Source organism: Citrus sinensis, chromosome 5 (genome assembly GCF_022201045.2).
Source record: "Citrus sinensis cultivar Valencia sweet orange chromosome 5, DVS_A1.0, whole genome shotgun sequence".
NCBI classification, from domain to species: Eukaryota; Viridiplantae; Streptophyta; class Magnoliopsida; order Sapindales; family Rutaceae; genus Citrus; species Citrus sinensis.
In genome coordinates, this window is record NC_068560.1 from 28,627,695 (window position 1) to 28,644,954 (window position 17,260).

Genomic DNA, 17,260 nt, shown 5'->3' on the forward strand with positions numbered 1-17,260 from the left:
AAACTCTTGACTCTTGAATAGGCCAATTTCCTTCCTTGTCGGTTTTGACATCTACTGCAAGACTACGTTTCCAATAGAAAAAAATTTATAGCGAGAAAAGTTGTTATGAGTTTTAAAAAAGCAAGTCACTTAAGTTCTTAAAGCGAGAGTTTTAAATAATATTAGGGTTAAAATATGTTTTTGCCATTATGGATCTAGAATTAATAGTAACGGAGGTGATGACAAGGGTGTTTTGAGCCATTTTTAAAAATATAGAGACTAAACGGATACTAATATTAAAATATAAAAATTAAATGAGCTTTTACCCGTAGTTTGACCATAGGTCTACGATAAACAAATGTTCCATTGTCGATAACACTTGGCAATACTATTTTAAATAGCTTTTATTTGTAAAAACGCTGACCTAAAAATACACCCAACAATACTATTGAATAAAATACACCACATTGTTTTATTTAATAAATATAAATATTATATAAATAATGTAATCTATGCAGTAGACTAATAATATTAAAATATTTTAATAAATTTAAAATATGTAAATTTTTATATTTATTTTAATAATATATTTATATTTATTGTACATATTTTAAATAAATATTTGCATTAAATACATTTTACAATTAAAAAAACTCACCTAATAATGTTAAAATTATTATTTTTCATAATATTCAAAATAACTTAATTTTTAATACACTTGTTTTAATATTATGAATCTATTTTTTATATAATATAATATATTAGATTGTAAAATATTGAAATTATTTTACAATGTATATATTATTACATTTATTTTAATGTTATATTTCTATTTGTTATAAACCATTAGAGTTGAGTTTTTTGAAATAATAGAGATAAATGGTATTATAGTTAAAAGAGAGTTTTGGTGCCCCTTTTTTAAAAACTTGAGGGAGTTAGTGACCATTTTTTCAAACTTTGAAGTGTAGATGTCCTTTTTTTTCTTTAATTTAAAGAAATCTATTCGTGTTTGCTCATAAACAGACCTAGTTAAGGCTCAAGAGGGGCCTAAGGAGCTTCTGAGCCATTATTTTTTTTAAAAATGTACTATAAGTCCGTTCTAAAAGAGTTAAATAAAAAGAATTTGGGTACATTTTCTATATAACCAAATACTTATAGTTTAATGATAAGAGTGCTATTCAGTGGTTTTGTAAACTTTGTTCAAATTCCAATAGTGATATAACTATTTTGTGGAGATTACTTACATAAAAGAACTTTTATGTATGTGGCCACAATGAACTTCAACATTGAAAATAAATGATTTATTATTATTATTATTTTTAAAATTTAAAAAAATAATAGAGTTTGAGTTTTTAAGAATTTAAATATGTTTAAGTGAATAGTAAAAAAATTAAATTCCCCAAATTAAATAAAAAATTTTTAACTAACTCTGCCTCCTTTAAGTTTTCGGCCCGCCACTGTGTACACTTGTACTGACACTTAAATACTAAGGAAATACAAATTCGGTTGAGTGAGACTGATAATAAAATCCGAATTTAATATCTTTATACACATTACACAACTTCAGCAAGTGGCTTAAGTTGTTTTTTTTTTTTAAGTTAATGGATTAATTTTAATCAATTAAATCATTAAGTTTGTTTGCTTTTTCAACTTAATGGTTTAATTGACTTAATTTTAATCAGTTAAGTCATTAAATTTATTTTTTTTAACTTAATGAAAATTTTTAGTCATTAAATCATTAAGTTATTAAGCCAATTTTTTTAGTTTTTTGCTTAATCTAAAAAATCTTAAGAATATCATTAAAAGATATTCTCCAAAATATCCCTATTTAATTAATTAATTTTTATCATTACCAAAATAAAATTTGCACTATTACCATCTTTATAACTTGTGATAAAGTCGTATACTATTTTTTATTTTCTTCAAATTAGCATTATTTATTTTCATAATTTTTTATGAATATTTTTCATATAAAAACAACGTGAACGACAAGAAAATCGATTAACATATACTAATTTAGAATATAAAGTGTTATATTCAATTGAATATGATTTATGTTGTGATAATATATTATCTTATTTAAATTCTTTGAGATGTTTATTATTTGTTTAACATTTATAATTTGAACGGGCAAAAAACTAAGAATACTAATTTTCAGATTAATTTGATTTGGATTTCAGACTAATTTAGATCTATTTAAATTTCTGATAAAAAAATAAATGCCACCTTAATCAACAACTAAAACGTCATAGTAGCTGACTTCTCTAGTTGCTTATTTAATTCCATAATGCAGATAAACAAAACAGAGGAACTAACCCCTGCATCAAGAGTGAACAAATTGATTTTGTGCTTAGAAAATATTCAATTTGCAAGTAAGTTTAATATTACAAATTAAATCAAGCATTAAACTAGCAACATTTGTTTTTTCAAATAACCGGGTTACAATACTACTACTGGCATGGGAAAATGAAAACACGAAAACAATGAATACAAGATTAATTACTGAGTTTTTTTGCAACATCAACCATTGATGCCCTATCTACCAATGATTCGTTGAGACATACAAAGATAAGCTCTGCAGAAGCTTGCAATTGCACCTCTTTCTCAAGAAATGATATCTCTTGAACAATTATAGGATTTGCTATCTCAGTAAATCTATTATCTTCAAAATATTTCACAGAGACCAACCATTGCCAAGATCTCAGATGTCCTGTCTCAAAAGCTCAAATAGAAGTACACAAAAACTAAAAACATTGGACTTCTCATTGAAAACACTTGTCCTCGTATACTTAGGGGCACAATATCACCATTTTCCTGTCATTGCATCCGTAATGTGGGTTTCACCTTCAGGAATGGACATGGATAATGAGAAATCAAACAATTTTGCAATATTTTTCTTCATTGAATCCAATGTGACGATATGCAAGTGGGTTAACAATTTCCATTGCAGTCTTTGACCTATGTTTACCATTAGAAGACTATTATGAGACAAGTATTTTGCATAACAAACCTATGTGACACTTAGACAGCTCTAGCATGAAAGTTGTTAAGTAAGCTTGATGAACTTCTCAAACTATCTTAACAAAGATGCATGTGGAAAAGTTAAAGAGAAGAGAGAGAGTAATATAGCCAAAGAGAGAATTTTATTACTTGAAAGAGAGTGTGTACAAGAGAGCTACACAAATAAGCTTGAGTTGCCTATGTAGCGTATGCAAATGACAAATGTCATGCTCTATTTAAAGATAAGACTTACCTAAATCTAGAGAGTTCCATGCAACTTGCACAACTTGCATAACTTGCTAAAATATCTCCACTAAGTTCTAAAGAATTCTAGGGCCTAGAAAATTCTACATACAAATCTTATGTTGAAAATCTAGAATTCCTAGTTATGTACAAATGTAGAGTGTTGTAAAAAATTCTAGGATTGGGCGGGGCTTGCTCAATTCGGCTTGCAGATTTGGGCTCTTGGGCTTGAAACTTTGGGTGGCCCATTACTTAGCGCACGTCAGCTCACCAATTTTAGGGGTGGCTCGTTTACTTGGCGCATCCCGACTCGCCAATTTAACCTTCTTTGGGATTCAAGCCGCTTGTGACAAGACGCTATCAACTCTTTCAGTACAATCGCGACATTCCTCATTATCAAAGTCCTAAGAAAAATATATTTATAATATCATTGACACAGGAACCAAAATGGCACTGTGCGTACACTGCAATTTCTCAAGGGTATACTTGTATGTTGTTTTATATAATGTGAACTTCAATTCACCCATACAATGGTAATGTGAAAATCTCAATTTATAAGTTCAAAGGATAAGGGCCAATGGTGGTGTTTTGATGTACTTTTCTTTATTATCTTCTTAATTTTTTCACATGTTTTGAATAAATTAAAGATTGTTATTCTAAATAAGGGAATTGAAATTTGCCTAAGAAATTTGTCAAATTGAAATTTGTCCTAGAATCTCGTGACTCCTCTCCGGCTCTTTGTAATAATATAAATATTAATGACAATGAAGTACTTATTTCCAATAAATCTATAGCTTTCAGAATTTTGACCATAGGTCTACGGCAAGCAAATATTCTATTGTCAGATAATATTTATACCATAGGAGCTGGCTAAGTTACAGATTCTGTAACATACAGATCCAACTTAGCCAGCTCCTGATTGGTTAGCTAGCTACCAAACAAAAACAATTGCATGCTTTTTCTCCATATGCAGGACAGGTGTGGTGCATGCATTGGGTGCGTATGTTACAGAATCTGTAAGGTAGACAGGTCCCCATACCATAATGTAGAACCCATGACAAATATTCTGTCAATATAAAACTTAAAAGTTAAAAGCACCAAATTCTTTTTATTGTGATAAGTAGCTTTTATTTATAACAACGCTGGCCCAAGAATTACACCCAACAATACCACTCAATAAAATACTCCACACTGTTTTACTTTGTTTAAAGAAATCTATTGGGGTCCACCTGCATTAAAACTTAAATATTAAAAGAAATTCAAATAGGTTGATTAAGGGTGATACTAAAGTCCGAATTTAATAGCTTTAGGAACATTACACAACTTCAACATGTGACTTAGTTAAGTCAACGATGGAAACTTCATAATAGCTGACTTCTTTAGTAGCTTATTTTAATTCCGGAATGCTGATAAACGAAACAGAGGACCTCTCTACTCGGGCCCTGCAGCAGAGCGAACAAAGAGATTTTGTGCTTAGAAAATATTCAACTTGCAAGTAAGTTCGATATTACAAATTAAATCAAGCATTGAACTCGTAACATTTTGTTTATTCAAATAACCGGGTTACAGTACTACTACTGGCATTGGAAAATGAAAACATGAAAACAATGAATACAAAAGATTAATTACATGAAAGAGAGCAACAAATTTGCCTGAGTCTTCTTGCAACATCAACCATTGTTGGCCTATCTATCGGTGATTCATTGAGACATTCAAAGGTAAGTTGTGCGGAAGCATGCAATTGCTGCTCTTTTTCAGTGCATGATAGGTCTTGAACAATTATAGGATCTACTATCTCAGTAAATCTATTATCTTCAAAATAGTTCTTCAAGTATTCATTGAAAGGATAGACAAGATCATGTGCATCCCTAACAAGATCCAAGATGCCCCGTCCAGTCAAAAGCTCAGATAGAAATGCACCAAAACTATAAACATCCAACTTTTCACTGAAATCACATGTTGTAACGTACTGAGGTGCCAAATGTCCATATGTTCCCATCACTGTGTCAGTAATGTGGGTTTCACCTTCGGGAATGGATATGGATAGTGAAAAATCAAATAATTTTACAACATTTTCTTCGCTGAACAAGATATGTGATGTCTTGAAATCTCTAAAAACAATTGGCCTGGGGAATCCGAAGTGAAGATAAGCAAGTGCATTAGCAGCATCCACTGCATCCTTTAATCTACGTTTCAATAGTAATGGTTCAAAGTGAGTTTGAGGAGCGCCTAAAATACGATCCCAAAGAGTCCCATGCTGTACATATTCAAAAACTAGAATGGCAATTGGAGTCTCTAAGCAGCATCCAATTAGTTTTAAAATATGATCGTGGCTCATTTGTGCTGCATATGTGACATTGTTAATACAACTTTCGTGCCAAAACCCCTTGTACATTGTATACAGGCTATAGCTAGTGTCTTCTGCTAAAAACATTTTTCTGGTCATAGTTGTTGGTTTCTTGCTTGAGTTCTTGAGCAGAGAAGATACGATAAGGAATATATTTACCATTAGAAGATGCTATCAACTCTTGTAGTACACTCGCGCCATTCCCGATCATCAAAGTTCTTTTACCTTTCGACCAAAGCTTGAATTTTCTTAAAATCCAACTCATATCCATAAACCCACCAAAATACCATCAGTAGATTGTATGAATATATAAAGCAAGAGGGAGTTCATTCATATGTCTCATTGAAAAAATAAATAAATAAATAAAACTCTTAATCATCCACGGGGGTGCACAGTATCAGCACATATGATGGCTCCTACGTAAATGCAACAATCTACAGAATTAAAGTCACGGAGAAAAGCAGAAGCAAGCAAATAAAATCTAACATAATATACACACTGATCCTTTGACCTTTGTAATGTCACAGTCACATGGTCATGTTTTGTCTTGCAACAAATTCAAACTTGAGCAGCAAGCTAGAGTGAATGCAAACCAGCAGAAAGAATACAATGGCAAATGAAGATGTCTCTAACTAACAGCAAGATACGTGGCGTAAAGATTCACAATTTAGAATGTCACTTGCCAACATACATATATTTGAATATTAAACTAACAGATAGGTATATTTAACTGAGTTGCATTGCCGTGTGACAACAACGATTGTTGGCCTATCTTCTTGTGATTCATTAATGCACTTGAAGGTAAGTTATTTACTTATTTTCAATAACAAAAGGATCTACAAAATCACTGAATCTGTTTCTTTTCAACAAGTCTCTTTTCATATTTCTTTTCAACAAGTCTCTTTTCATATTTTATCCAAAGCTAATCTTTCATGTGAGTTAACTCTATTCTCTGTCCAGTCAAAAACTCACATAGAACCACACCAAAAATTAAATATCATACTTCTCATTTTTGTTTTTTGTTTTTTGGGAAGACATACTTCTCATTTAGAGAGCCTGCTCTAGCACACTCAACGAGGGTGTACATGTACCTGTTGAAGGAAATTTCAGCCATCTATGAAGATAGAGAACAGAGGAGCTTTGCAGTTGGTGCCTTCAGTATTCATGTGATTCTATACATCCATGAATTGTTTAATTTAGTGTACAGTTCTCTAAGACTGGGAAATTTCAAATCAATGAAAAATCATCTAATGGAAGTTCTAGAATAGAACATATTAAGTTTGTTCAACACACTCCTCTGCTTCCACAAGGACTAATCAATGAAAGCATGAAAGTCAAACAAAAAAACAACTAACCTATAGTTTATATAACAGGTTACAAGTAATGAAATGGAAACTGAAAACATGAAAACAAGAACTATGAAAAAGTTGTTTACATGAAAGAGCAATAAATTTGTCTGAGTTTTTTTGCAACATCAACCATTGTTGGCCGATCTACCGGTGATTCTTTGAGACATTCAAACATAAGTTGTGCAGAAGCATGCAATTGCTGCTCTTTCCGAAGACATAATATGTCTTGAATAATAATACGATCTACTATCTCAGTAAAACTATTGTCTTCAATAAATTTCTTAAAATATTCCTCGAAAGGACAGCCGAGATTGCGCGCAGCCTTCACAAGGTCAGAGATAATCTGTCCCGTCAAAAGCTCAAATAGAAACACACCAAAACCAAAAACATCCGACTTTTCATTGAAAACACCTGTGCTTAGGTACTCAGGTGCACAATATCCCATTGTTCCCATCACTCTATCAGTAACGTGGGTTTCACCTTCAGGAATGGATATGGATAGTGAAAAATCAAACAATTTTGCACCATTTTCTTCATTGAACAAGATATGTGCTGTCTTGAAATCTCTATAAACGATTGGCCTGGGAAATCCAAAGTGAAGATAAGCAAGTGCATGAGCGATATCCATTGCAATCTTTAACCTATGTTTCATTAGTAATGGTTCAATCTGAGGTTGAGAAGCACTTAAAATGCGATCACGAAGATTCCCATACTCCACAGATTCAAAAGCTAGAATGGGAATTTGAGTCTCTAAGCAGCATCCAACTAGCTTTAAAATGTGATTGTGACTCATTTGTGCTGCATAGACAATGTTGTTAATACAACTTCCGTGTCCATCACGATTAGATTCTCGAAACCTCATAACAGAAATTAGGCGCTCCTGCCAAAATCCCTTGTACAATATACACCCCCAGTCTTCAGTTATAACGTTTTTCTGGTCATAGTTGTTAGTTGCTAGCTTCAGTTCTTGAGCAGAGAAGATACGATAAGGATTATATTTACCATTAGAAGACGCTATCAACTCTTTTAGCACACTCGCGCCATTTCTCATCATATTTTCTGTTTTACTATTATTAGTAGTCTCTCTGTCCTCCCTATTCTTGGATTTTCTCAAAATGGACCTCATATCTAAAAAGTAGAAACCCATTAAAATACAATTAGTTTATATAATTGAACACAGCAAATGAATTATATTTGTGTGTGTACAAAACTAAAAATTGTTGCTGTATGCTTCAAAACACATATGTGCATAGAAGTAAACTTAATTTGCAGGAAGAAATCGTATATACTGCAAACAAAAGGAAAAAGAAAGCAAGCTGCTGGCTGCAATGAGGATGTACCTGTGGACGGCAAATTGATAAATCTGATATCGAGATAACGCGCGGCTTGATCTCTGTGAACGTGGTGTGCACTCGCATATCATTCAAGTCAAAGGCAGAAGAAATCGGCCACCACGAAATTTCTGAGGAAGTCCTGCTTCTAGGGGTGATGACAGACAACCCCTCTTCACCAGCTGATGAGATTGCCCCCCAGTTATTTTGCGACACGTGTTCCCACGTGGCAACCACATTTGATCTCTAAAATTAAACATTTTTTATCTAAATGATTCTTATTGAATCAAAATAACTATCGCTTTCATTTGTCAGATCAGTCACATCAATCCACTGTCGATTGTCGAATGCTGCTTGGTCGAATAACGGCCACAAATCTTCACCTCATTTTTAGGCAATGGTTCGAGTTTTTCTGTTTGTTTTGTGTGGGTTTCTCCGGCTGATGAGGCAACTTTAAGAGCAAGTTCTGTAAAAGGTTGCATTAATCGTTGGTCTTCCAATTCCAGATGGACCAGATCTATTATCTCATTAAAGATATTACATTCAATATATTTCTTCACACAATGCAATAACTAATGACGATCTCCGGCTTCATCAAAATATTTCTTTTGAAATATCAACTAATTTTAGATTGTTTCCTCATCTTTGCAGTAGTGCGATCGTTTGGGAATTGAATTTGGATCCTCTGCTAGGTAGTTTCTCTTCTAGTCCTCTTAGGCTTTCAAAGATCCATTGACAAGTGTAATTAATAACATTAAATTATTGAGATTAAATCTTACTTTATAATCTTCTTTTTTTTAAAAAAAAAATCAAAGTTGATTGGTATGACTGGTTCAACACTCTAACTCCTTAAAAGAGGTCAAGAGTTTAAGTCTCGCTCTTGTATGGAGTCACCACTTTGGCCAATACTTTACCCCTTACGGGCCGACCCGGTGCGAGCGGGGATTAGTCTAGATTATGGTATTAGTTTGAATTGTGGTACGGAGTTAAAGGTATCTCCTACAGTTGATGCCTACTTGGAACCACCTCGTGGTTCAGAAAAAAAAAAAAAAAATCTTATTTTTTAACTCACGATCGCTCAATTTTTTTTTTTTCAATTATTTCCATTCTCTCCCTTCACAATATTGGAATTTTAATTGTTAGATTATGACTAAAGCAAGCTTGAGCGGCACACTTGCAATCCTTTGCTGCAAACTCGGAACAAAAAAGATGAGCTGCAACTCCATAAACAGTGCAGCGGTGAATAGGAAAATGAGCTCCTACACTACGACGGAAAACCAAAGAAGTCAAGCAAACACAACATGTGGACGGTTGTTCACCATAAGAAATATCTTCCATCCTTGAATGATGAGAAATAGGGAAATTAAATTTTTTTTTCAGAATTTCTTCTTTGATCTGGCAGCAGCTTTAATCCAATTTAGAGATGTCCTTCTTTGTCACTGAAAAGATGCACACAAGATAGCCAGAAGCCCCAGTGCCCAGTAATCCAAAAAAGAAAGGACGATAGCCCTAGGCAAGTTTGCTGTTTTGTTGTTTCTTTAATTTTACAGCTGCTGTTTTGAATTCTTTAAAACCACTATAACTAAAATTTTAATTTCGTGAAGGGAGAAAATTTCTCAATAAGTAGAGGAAAAACTTTTGAGTTACCATGAGTTTTAAAATAAGATTGCAACGTAAAATTTAATGTCAGCTCTTTAATTTCACTAATTATACATGTGGGTTCACCTATGTTGCAACGGATGTAAGGTACTCTAATTTTTGTCTTATATGATTTAACTAATGTTAAATTTTACTGAGCTCCTTATACTCTTTTTTATTTATAAAATACTAAGAATTAATATGATACTTTTTACTTAAATACACTATTAAAATTTTATTTAGCACCTTATACTCTTTTTATTTATTATTTTTATAAGTATTGAAGTACTTATTTGGATTACATCCAAGACATATTAATCCACGTAAAACACTAATATCAACAAAAAGACAATAATGCCCTTATATTTATAAATTAAAAATAAAATTTAAGATCTTTCCCTCGTTCCTCTCGCCTTCAGCTCTATCATCATCACTCCTCACATTCATCTTCAGCTCCATCATCATGATCTTCACCTTCATCTTCACATATTTTAAACATATGGAATGTTGATGAAATGATTTTTTTTTCCCTAAATTTTCTAAAAATTTCATGGCAATCACTTCAATTCTAAACTCAAATCGGCCGCCCCTGTCAAAGCAAATTGTAATTTGCTTTGATGCCATCTTGTCCATTACAATGTCATCAAATCCCTTAGCTTCAGACCCATTATTCCAAATCTTGATCCCAAACTCAATAGCCTTCAGCTAAAACATTTATTATGAACTCAACGACTCCAATTTTAACTAGCAGTAGCAAGAATAATTCAAGACTCCCTTCCAAACTCAATCTCAAAGTCCAACAATCTATAGGAGTGATGATGGTGGCTGTTCGTTTCCATTAGCATTGACAAATCCAAATCATTTGCAAGTTGCGGTTGCTGCTGCTCTTTTTCATTTTGGCGGGGCTATTCTTGTTCTTGTTTTTCAGTGGACAAATAATTGGTCTTAGCAAGAGGTTTCAGATCTTAATCATTTACTCATGAAGACAACAAAATCATTATTCGTTAGACATGACACTCAATAATGGAACTCTGATTAGTCACCTATAACAATAATGGCGCCGGAGGTGGTGGCTTGGCGTGGGTACGACGGAGCCGTAACCGATGCGTGGTCTTGTGAGGAGATATTGTTTGTGTTGCTTGTGGGTTTTTAAGCGACTTTAAGCATGGTTGTGGGTCACTAAGGTTGATGAAGATGAGACTTAACAATGGTGTGCTTTTGTTGCTGGCTGTATTGGTTAACTCCATTTTCTTCATTTTCTTCCACCTTTGTCAAGAAGGATAATTTGGTCTTTTTAAGACTCATAAGCAAATTATAAAATGAAAAGAGTGTAAGGTGCTCAAGTAAATTTGACAGTACTTAAAACATAAAAGATAAAAATTGGGGTATTGCAACACAGGTGAATCCTATGCATGTCGATGGATCTTTAAAAATTAAGAGAAAATACGGGGGATCCGAATCCAAAAGTAAAACAAGTGCTCTCCGGTCAACCAATTGTTTGTGAACGTTTCATTGCAGCTAAGTGGGACATTGGCCACACCGAAGTCTCTGTACGGATGAAGTTTTGGACGGGGCCTTTGCATCTTAATAAGAGTCCGTGTAAAATAAAAAGTACCCTTTTTTCGACACCCGTAGAAACTCCTTATGACACCCCGTTCCTAAAGATACTCATTTTAATAATTTAAAAGTCATTTAAATCTAATAACAGAACGATTATTTTAAAACCGTCCATATATTTTAATTTTTTCTTGATGAACTCCGTGCGTTGTTCCACATCGGGTTTGACTCAGTTTGCCTCAGTTTGCCTCAGTTTGCCTCATTAGCCCCTTTTTTTCTAGGTTGGAAGTACCAGAAACAAAAGAAATCTGTACTCAGTGTACCTCTTTCATAATTGATGAAAAAATTAGATTTAGGTTCTGTACCACATCAATCCGCTTCCGACAGCGCTGATGAAAGCATGATATACACAAGTAACTTTTTGTCTATTTGTGTAACCGACCACAACTGATAGCAGGTAAAAATGGAAACCTAAAATCAAGGAGTATAATTTAAAAAATTGCACCCAAGGGCGATAAATTTGTCTGAGTTTTTTTTTTTTTTTTTGGCTTATCTTCCGGTGAGTTGTTGACACATTCTAAGGTAAGTTGTGCAGAGGCATGCAATTGCTGCTCTTTCTCAATGCATGATATGTCTTGAACAATTATAGGAGCTGCTATCTCAGTAAATCTTTTATCTTCAAGATAGTTATTCAAATATTCATTGAAAAAACAGCCATGATCATGTGTATCCTTAAGAAGATCCCAGATGTCCTGTCCAGTTAAAAGCTCTCATAGAAATGCACCAAAACTAAAAACATCGGACTTTTCATTTAAAACACATATGCTTATGTACTCAGGTGCAGAATATCCCCGTGTTCCAATCACTCCGTCAGTAGTAATCTGGGTTTCACCTTCAGGAATGGATATGGACAGTGAAAAGTCAAACAATTTTGCAACATTTTCTTCATTGAACAAGATATTTTGTGTCTTGAAATTTCTAAAAACAATTGGCCTGGGGAATCCAAAGTGAAGATAAGCAAGTGAATTAGCAATATCCCTTGCAATCTTTAACCTGGATGGCTGGATTTCAATAGTAATGGTTCAAACTGAGGTGGAGTAGCGCCGAAAATACAATCACGAAGAGTCCCATACTCCACAGATTCAAAAACTAGAATGGGAATTGGAGTCTCCAAGCAGCATCCAATTAGCTTTAAAATATTCAACCAAGGATGTGCGGCACAAGAGGGAAAGAAATAGTCCACGTGGCTAAGCGTGGAATTAATTCTTTTATAATGATTTTTATTTTTTGAGAAATATGTTAAGAAATAAGAACATAGAACATAAGTGATGTAAATGGAACATAAAATATAAGTGACGTAAATAAAAGGTAATACAAATAAAACATGTACATATCTTAAGAAATAAGACCATAAAACATAAATAAAAAGTAAAACAAATAAAACATGTAAGTATTTTGAGAAATAAGAACGTAAAACTAATATTCATATGGAACATAAAATATTAGTGACATAAATAAAAGGTAAAAAATTAAAGTTTATTTACATAAAGAGAACGTACTTAAAAAGAAATTAAAGCAAGCTGATGATGACAATTAACAAGAAGCTAGGATGTACCTGTGGACGGGCGAGAGGTTTGATCTTTCGATGTACCTGCGGACGGTGAGAGGCTTGATCTTTTGAGAGACAGTGTTGCAATTTCTCAAGCAAAATTTGAACAGAAATGTAAGCTTCTAAGAAATTCGGAAGTCAACCATAAATTATTCAAAGTCCGGAGAAAAATATTGTTATAGCATCATAAACGCGGTCACCAGAGAGGCGCTGTGTGTACGCTGCAATCTCTCAAGGGTATATTTGTACCAGCATATTGTTTTATATAAAGTAACCTTCAATACACCCATGGAATGACAATCCTCAATTTGTACTCTAAAAGTGTGAAAATTTTAATTTATCTATTTAAAAGATGAGGGTCGATGGGGTGTGTTGATGAATTTTTTTGGTTATCTTCTTTTTTTTTTTTATTTTTTTTTGGATCAATTGAATATTGTTATTCTAAATAGGGGTACAGTTCAACCCATGTTTTTCATTTAAGTGATAGAATCTCGTGGCTCATCTTCCACTCTCTGTAATAGTGTAAATATTAATGACAATGAAGTACTTATCCACAATAAATCTACAGCTTTCAAAAGTTTGACCATAAATCTACAACAAGCAAATATTCCATTGTTGGTAATATTCATGCCATTACGTGTAACCAATGACAAATATTCTACTAATATTAAATTTAAACGTGAATATCATCAAATTCCTTTTTTCTTTTTTTGTGATAAATAGCTTTTATTTATAAAAATGCTCACCTAAAAATATATCTAGCAATACTACTCAATAACATACACCACTGTGTTATATATACTTTAAAGAAATCTACTAGCATCCCACCCATGGGCGGACTCAGAACATAAGGGGGCTCAAGAGGGACTTCAGGGACTTTTCTAGGCCATTATTTTTCTTTTAAATATATCTCATATCTTTTTTAAAAGAGTTAAATAAAAAGAATTTGAGCACATTTTTTATGTAACAAAATACTTATAATTTAGTGGTAAGAGTATTGTTTAGTGGTTTTTATAGACTTGGTTCAAACTACAATAGCCATATAATTATTTTATGGAGATTACTTTTATAAGGAACTTTTATAAATGTGGTCAGTAGCCACAATGAGCTTCAACATTAAAATAAATAATTTATTATTATTATTTAAAATGAAAAAGTAGAGTTTGAGTTTTGAGACTTTAAAAAATTAAGTACACCAAATTAAATTAAAATTTTTGAACTCACCTTCCAAATTTAAGTTTCGGGGTACACCACTGTGTCCACCAAGATTGAAACTTAAATACTAAAAGAAATACAATTGGGTTGAGTGAGGTTGACAATAAAATCCGAATTTAATAGCTTTTATACACATTACACACTTCAACCAGTGGTTCAGTCGATGATCGAAACTTCATAGTAGTTGACTTCTCTATTAGCTTATTTTAATTTCAGAATGCGAATAAACAAAACAGAGGATCTCTCTACTCTGCCCGAGCAGCAGCGTGAACAAAGTGATTTTGTGATTAGAAAATATTCAATTTACAAGTAAGTTTAATATTACAAATTAAATTTACTTGCAAATTAAACTAGTAACATTTTGTTTATTCAAATAACCGGGTTACAGTACTACTACTGGCCGGGGAAAATGAAAACATAAAAAACAACGAATACAAAAGATTAATTACATGAAAGAGAGCAATAAATTTGTCTGAGTCTTTTTGTAACATCAACCATTGTTGGCCTGTCTACGGGTGATTCGTTGAGACATTCAAGAGTGAGTCGTGCACAAGCTTGGAATTGGTGCTCTTTCTCAGTGCATGATAGGTCTTGAACAATTATAGGATCTGCTATCTCAGTAAATCTATTATTTTGAAGATAGTTCTTCCAATATTCAATGAGATGACGGACCGAACCATGTGTACGAAGTAAATCCCTTGTGCCCTGTCCAGTCAAAAGCTCCAACAGAACTGTACTGAAAGTATAAACATCCAACTTTTCATTGAAAACACCTCCCCTCTTGTACTCAGGTGCACTATATGTCCAGGCTCCAAACCGACTACGAGTAAGTATGTGGGTTTCACCTTCGGGAATGGATATGGATTCCGAAAAATCAAACAATTTTGCAACATTTTCTTCATTGAACAAGATGCATAATGGGATGAGATTTCCAAAAACGATGGGTCTGGGGAATCCAACATGAAGATAAGCAAGTGCATGAGCAACATCAATCGCAATCTTTAACCTATGTTTCAACAGTAATGGTTCAAAGTGAGGTTGGGGAGCGCCGAAAATACGATCACGAAGAGTTCTGTACTCTCCATATTCAAAAACTAGAATGGGAATTGGAGTCTCTAAGCAGCATCCAATTAGCTTTAAAATATGCTTGTGATCCATTTGCGCTGCATATACGATGTTATTAATACTAAACTTATAAGCGCTATCAGAATAGGATTCATTATACTTCAAAACAGAAATTAGGCGCTCCTGCCAAAAGCCCTTGTACAATTTATATATGTGAAAGATGCATTTTTTTATAACTTCTCTCCCGTCATAGTTGTTAGTTGCAATCTCGAGTTCTTTAGCAGAAAAGATACGATAAGGATTATATTTACCATGAGAAGACGCGATCAACTCTTTCAGTACGGTCGCGCCATTCCTCACCATCAATGTTCTTTTATCAGTCCTGTCCTTGAATTTTGTCAGAATTGAACCCATCTACAAGTAGAAACCAATTCAAATATTGCAATCAGTTCGTTTTATTTGTATATATACATACTATTCATTCATAAATATATAGCAGTAAAATTTATCAAAAAAAAAAACCAAAAGCTTCTGAACGCTGATGATAAGGAGAGGAGTACCTGTGGCTGTGGACGTACAGCAAATTGATTAATTAAGAAAACGCGGTGCTCGATCTTGATCTTGATCTTTACTACTGCAGGAGTTGGCTCAGATTCTGATGTTGATTCATTTGAGTCACCTGAATAAGTATGAAGTGTTTTTTTTCTAATGCTCAATTTAATTTGGAATATGTGAAAATGCAACAAGTCTTCCTCTAGTCAACCAAGGATATGTACAACGCAGAAGGGTAAGGAACAGTCCACATGGCTAAACGCGGAACAATTCTTTTATGACGATTTCTATTTTTTGAGAAATGTTATGATTGGTTAAACAACCAATTAATGACATTGACGTATCTTAAATTGTCTTGAAATTTATCAACTATCTTTTTCCCCACATTTTACCCTCTTCCATCTTAGATTTTTTTGTTTCCGTGGTTCTCTTTCCTCCCTCTTCAATTCCCAAATTTCAAAAGAACGAGGATTAAACATTAATTATATTTCGCCCAGATTACATTAGCACCTAATTTCTCTTAATTCTCTTCCCTCTTTTCTCTGCTTTGTTCAATAATTTAGTCATTTTATTTCATATATTTTGTGTATATTTGTAGCGAAGCTTGATTTGATCTTCATCTTTATGTTGATTAAATTGAGACACAGCTATCTAGCTCTCCTAGTTGGCGTTTTATACATGTATCTGAACGAGTATAAAGTTTATCCAATTAATTCCTTCTTTTTTAGTGCCTTTTCTTTTCTTTTTTTTTTTTTATTTTGAGTAATGATACAACCACAAACTCTTGTACAAACTTATTTTGTACAAACTAACGTGGCATTAATTCATTGGTTGAATGAAAATATAAATTAATAAAAACAAATCATGTGGGCCAAGTGATATTTAATTCAACTAATCTTATCATGCCACATCAGTTTGTACTTTTCTTTTTTGGCTTTTTACTTTGTGGGCCACCAATTTTTTCTTCACTTTCGTACCTTTGCTGTTCTCATTGTTAAAAATAAAATGTCATTTCATCATTACACTTTCTAGTTTCTACTCAGTCAATTATTGAGAGATCAGAGTTAAGATTTTTTTTTTTCAATTGTCATTTTACGATATGCTTTTTAAAATTATTATCTCATGATATGCCTATCCCTGTATCCCATCTATCATCTCAATATAAATTCATAAATTAGTGATATTTATAATTAGAAAGAAGTTTATTGCTATTGTATAATTAAGAAAACGCGGTGCTCGATCTTGATCTTGATCTTTACTACTGCAGGAGTTGGCTCAGATTCTGATGTTGATTCATTTGAGTCACCTGAATAAGTATGAAGTGTTTTTTTTCTAATGCTCAATTTAATTTGGAATATGTGAAAATGCAACAAGT

At 33.0% G+C, this 17,260-nt stretch overlaps 3 protein-coding genes across 4 annotated transcripts in view; all 3 read right to left on the reverse strand.

The window, feature by feature from the left end:
• LOC102628314 (serine/threonine-protein kinase ZRK3-like) overlaps positions 1–17,260 on the reverse strand; it is a 128,880-nt gene that overhangs the window by 13,346 nt on the left and 98,274 nt on the right. The gene's annotated exons all lie outside the window — the stretch shown is intronic.
• LOC127902585 (serine/threonine-protein kinase ZRK3-like) lies at positions 6,813–8,453 on the reverse strand. Its single transcript, XM_052442102.1, has 2 exons — positions 8,259–8,453; positions 6,813–8,046 (listed from the first exon to the last, which is right to left on the reverse strand). The coding sequence occupies exon 2, from the start codon at positions 8,042–8,044 to the stop codon at positions 7,001–7,003; it is 1,044 nt and encodes a 347-aa protein (XP_052298062.1). The 5' UTR covers positions 8,045–8,046; positions 8,259–8,453; the 3' UTR covers positions 6,813–7,000.
• LOC102627428 (serine/threonine-protein kinase ZRK1-like) lies at positions 14,495–16,103 on the reverse strand. Of its 2 annotated transcripts, XM_052442106.1 has the most exons (3): positions 15,894–16,097; positions 15,645–15,747; positions 14,495–15,431 (listed from the first exon to the last, which is right to left on the reverse strand). In XM_052442106.1, the coding sequence occupies exons 2-3, from the start codon at positions 15,745–15,747 to the stop codon at positions 14,710–14,712; spliced, it is 825 nt and encodes a 274-aa protein (XP_052298066.1). In that variant the 5' UTR covers positions 15,894–16,097; the 3' UTR covers positions 14,495–14,709. The 2 variants fall into 2 exon arrangements, with proteins under 2 accessions (XP_052298066.1, XP_052298065.1); XM_052442105.1 differs by having other exon boundaries at positions 14,495–15,747; positions 15,894–16,103.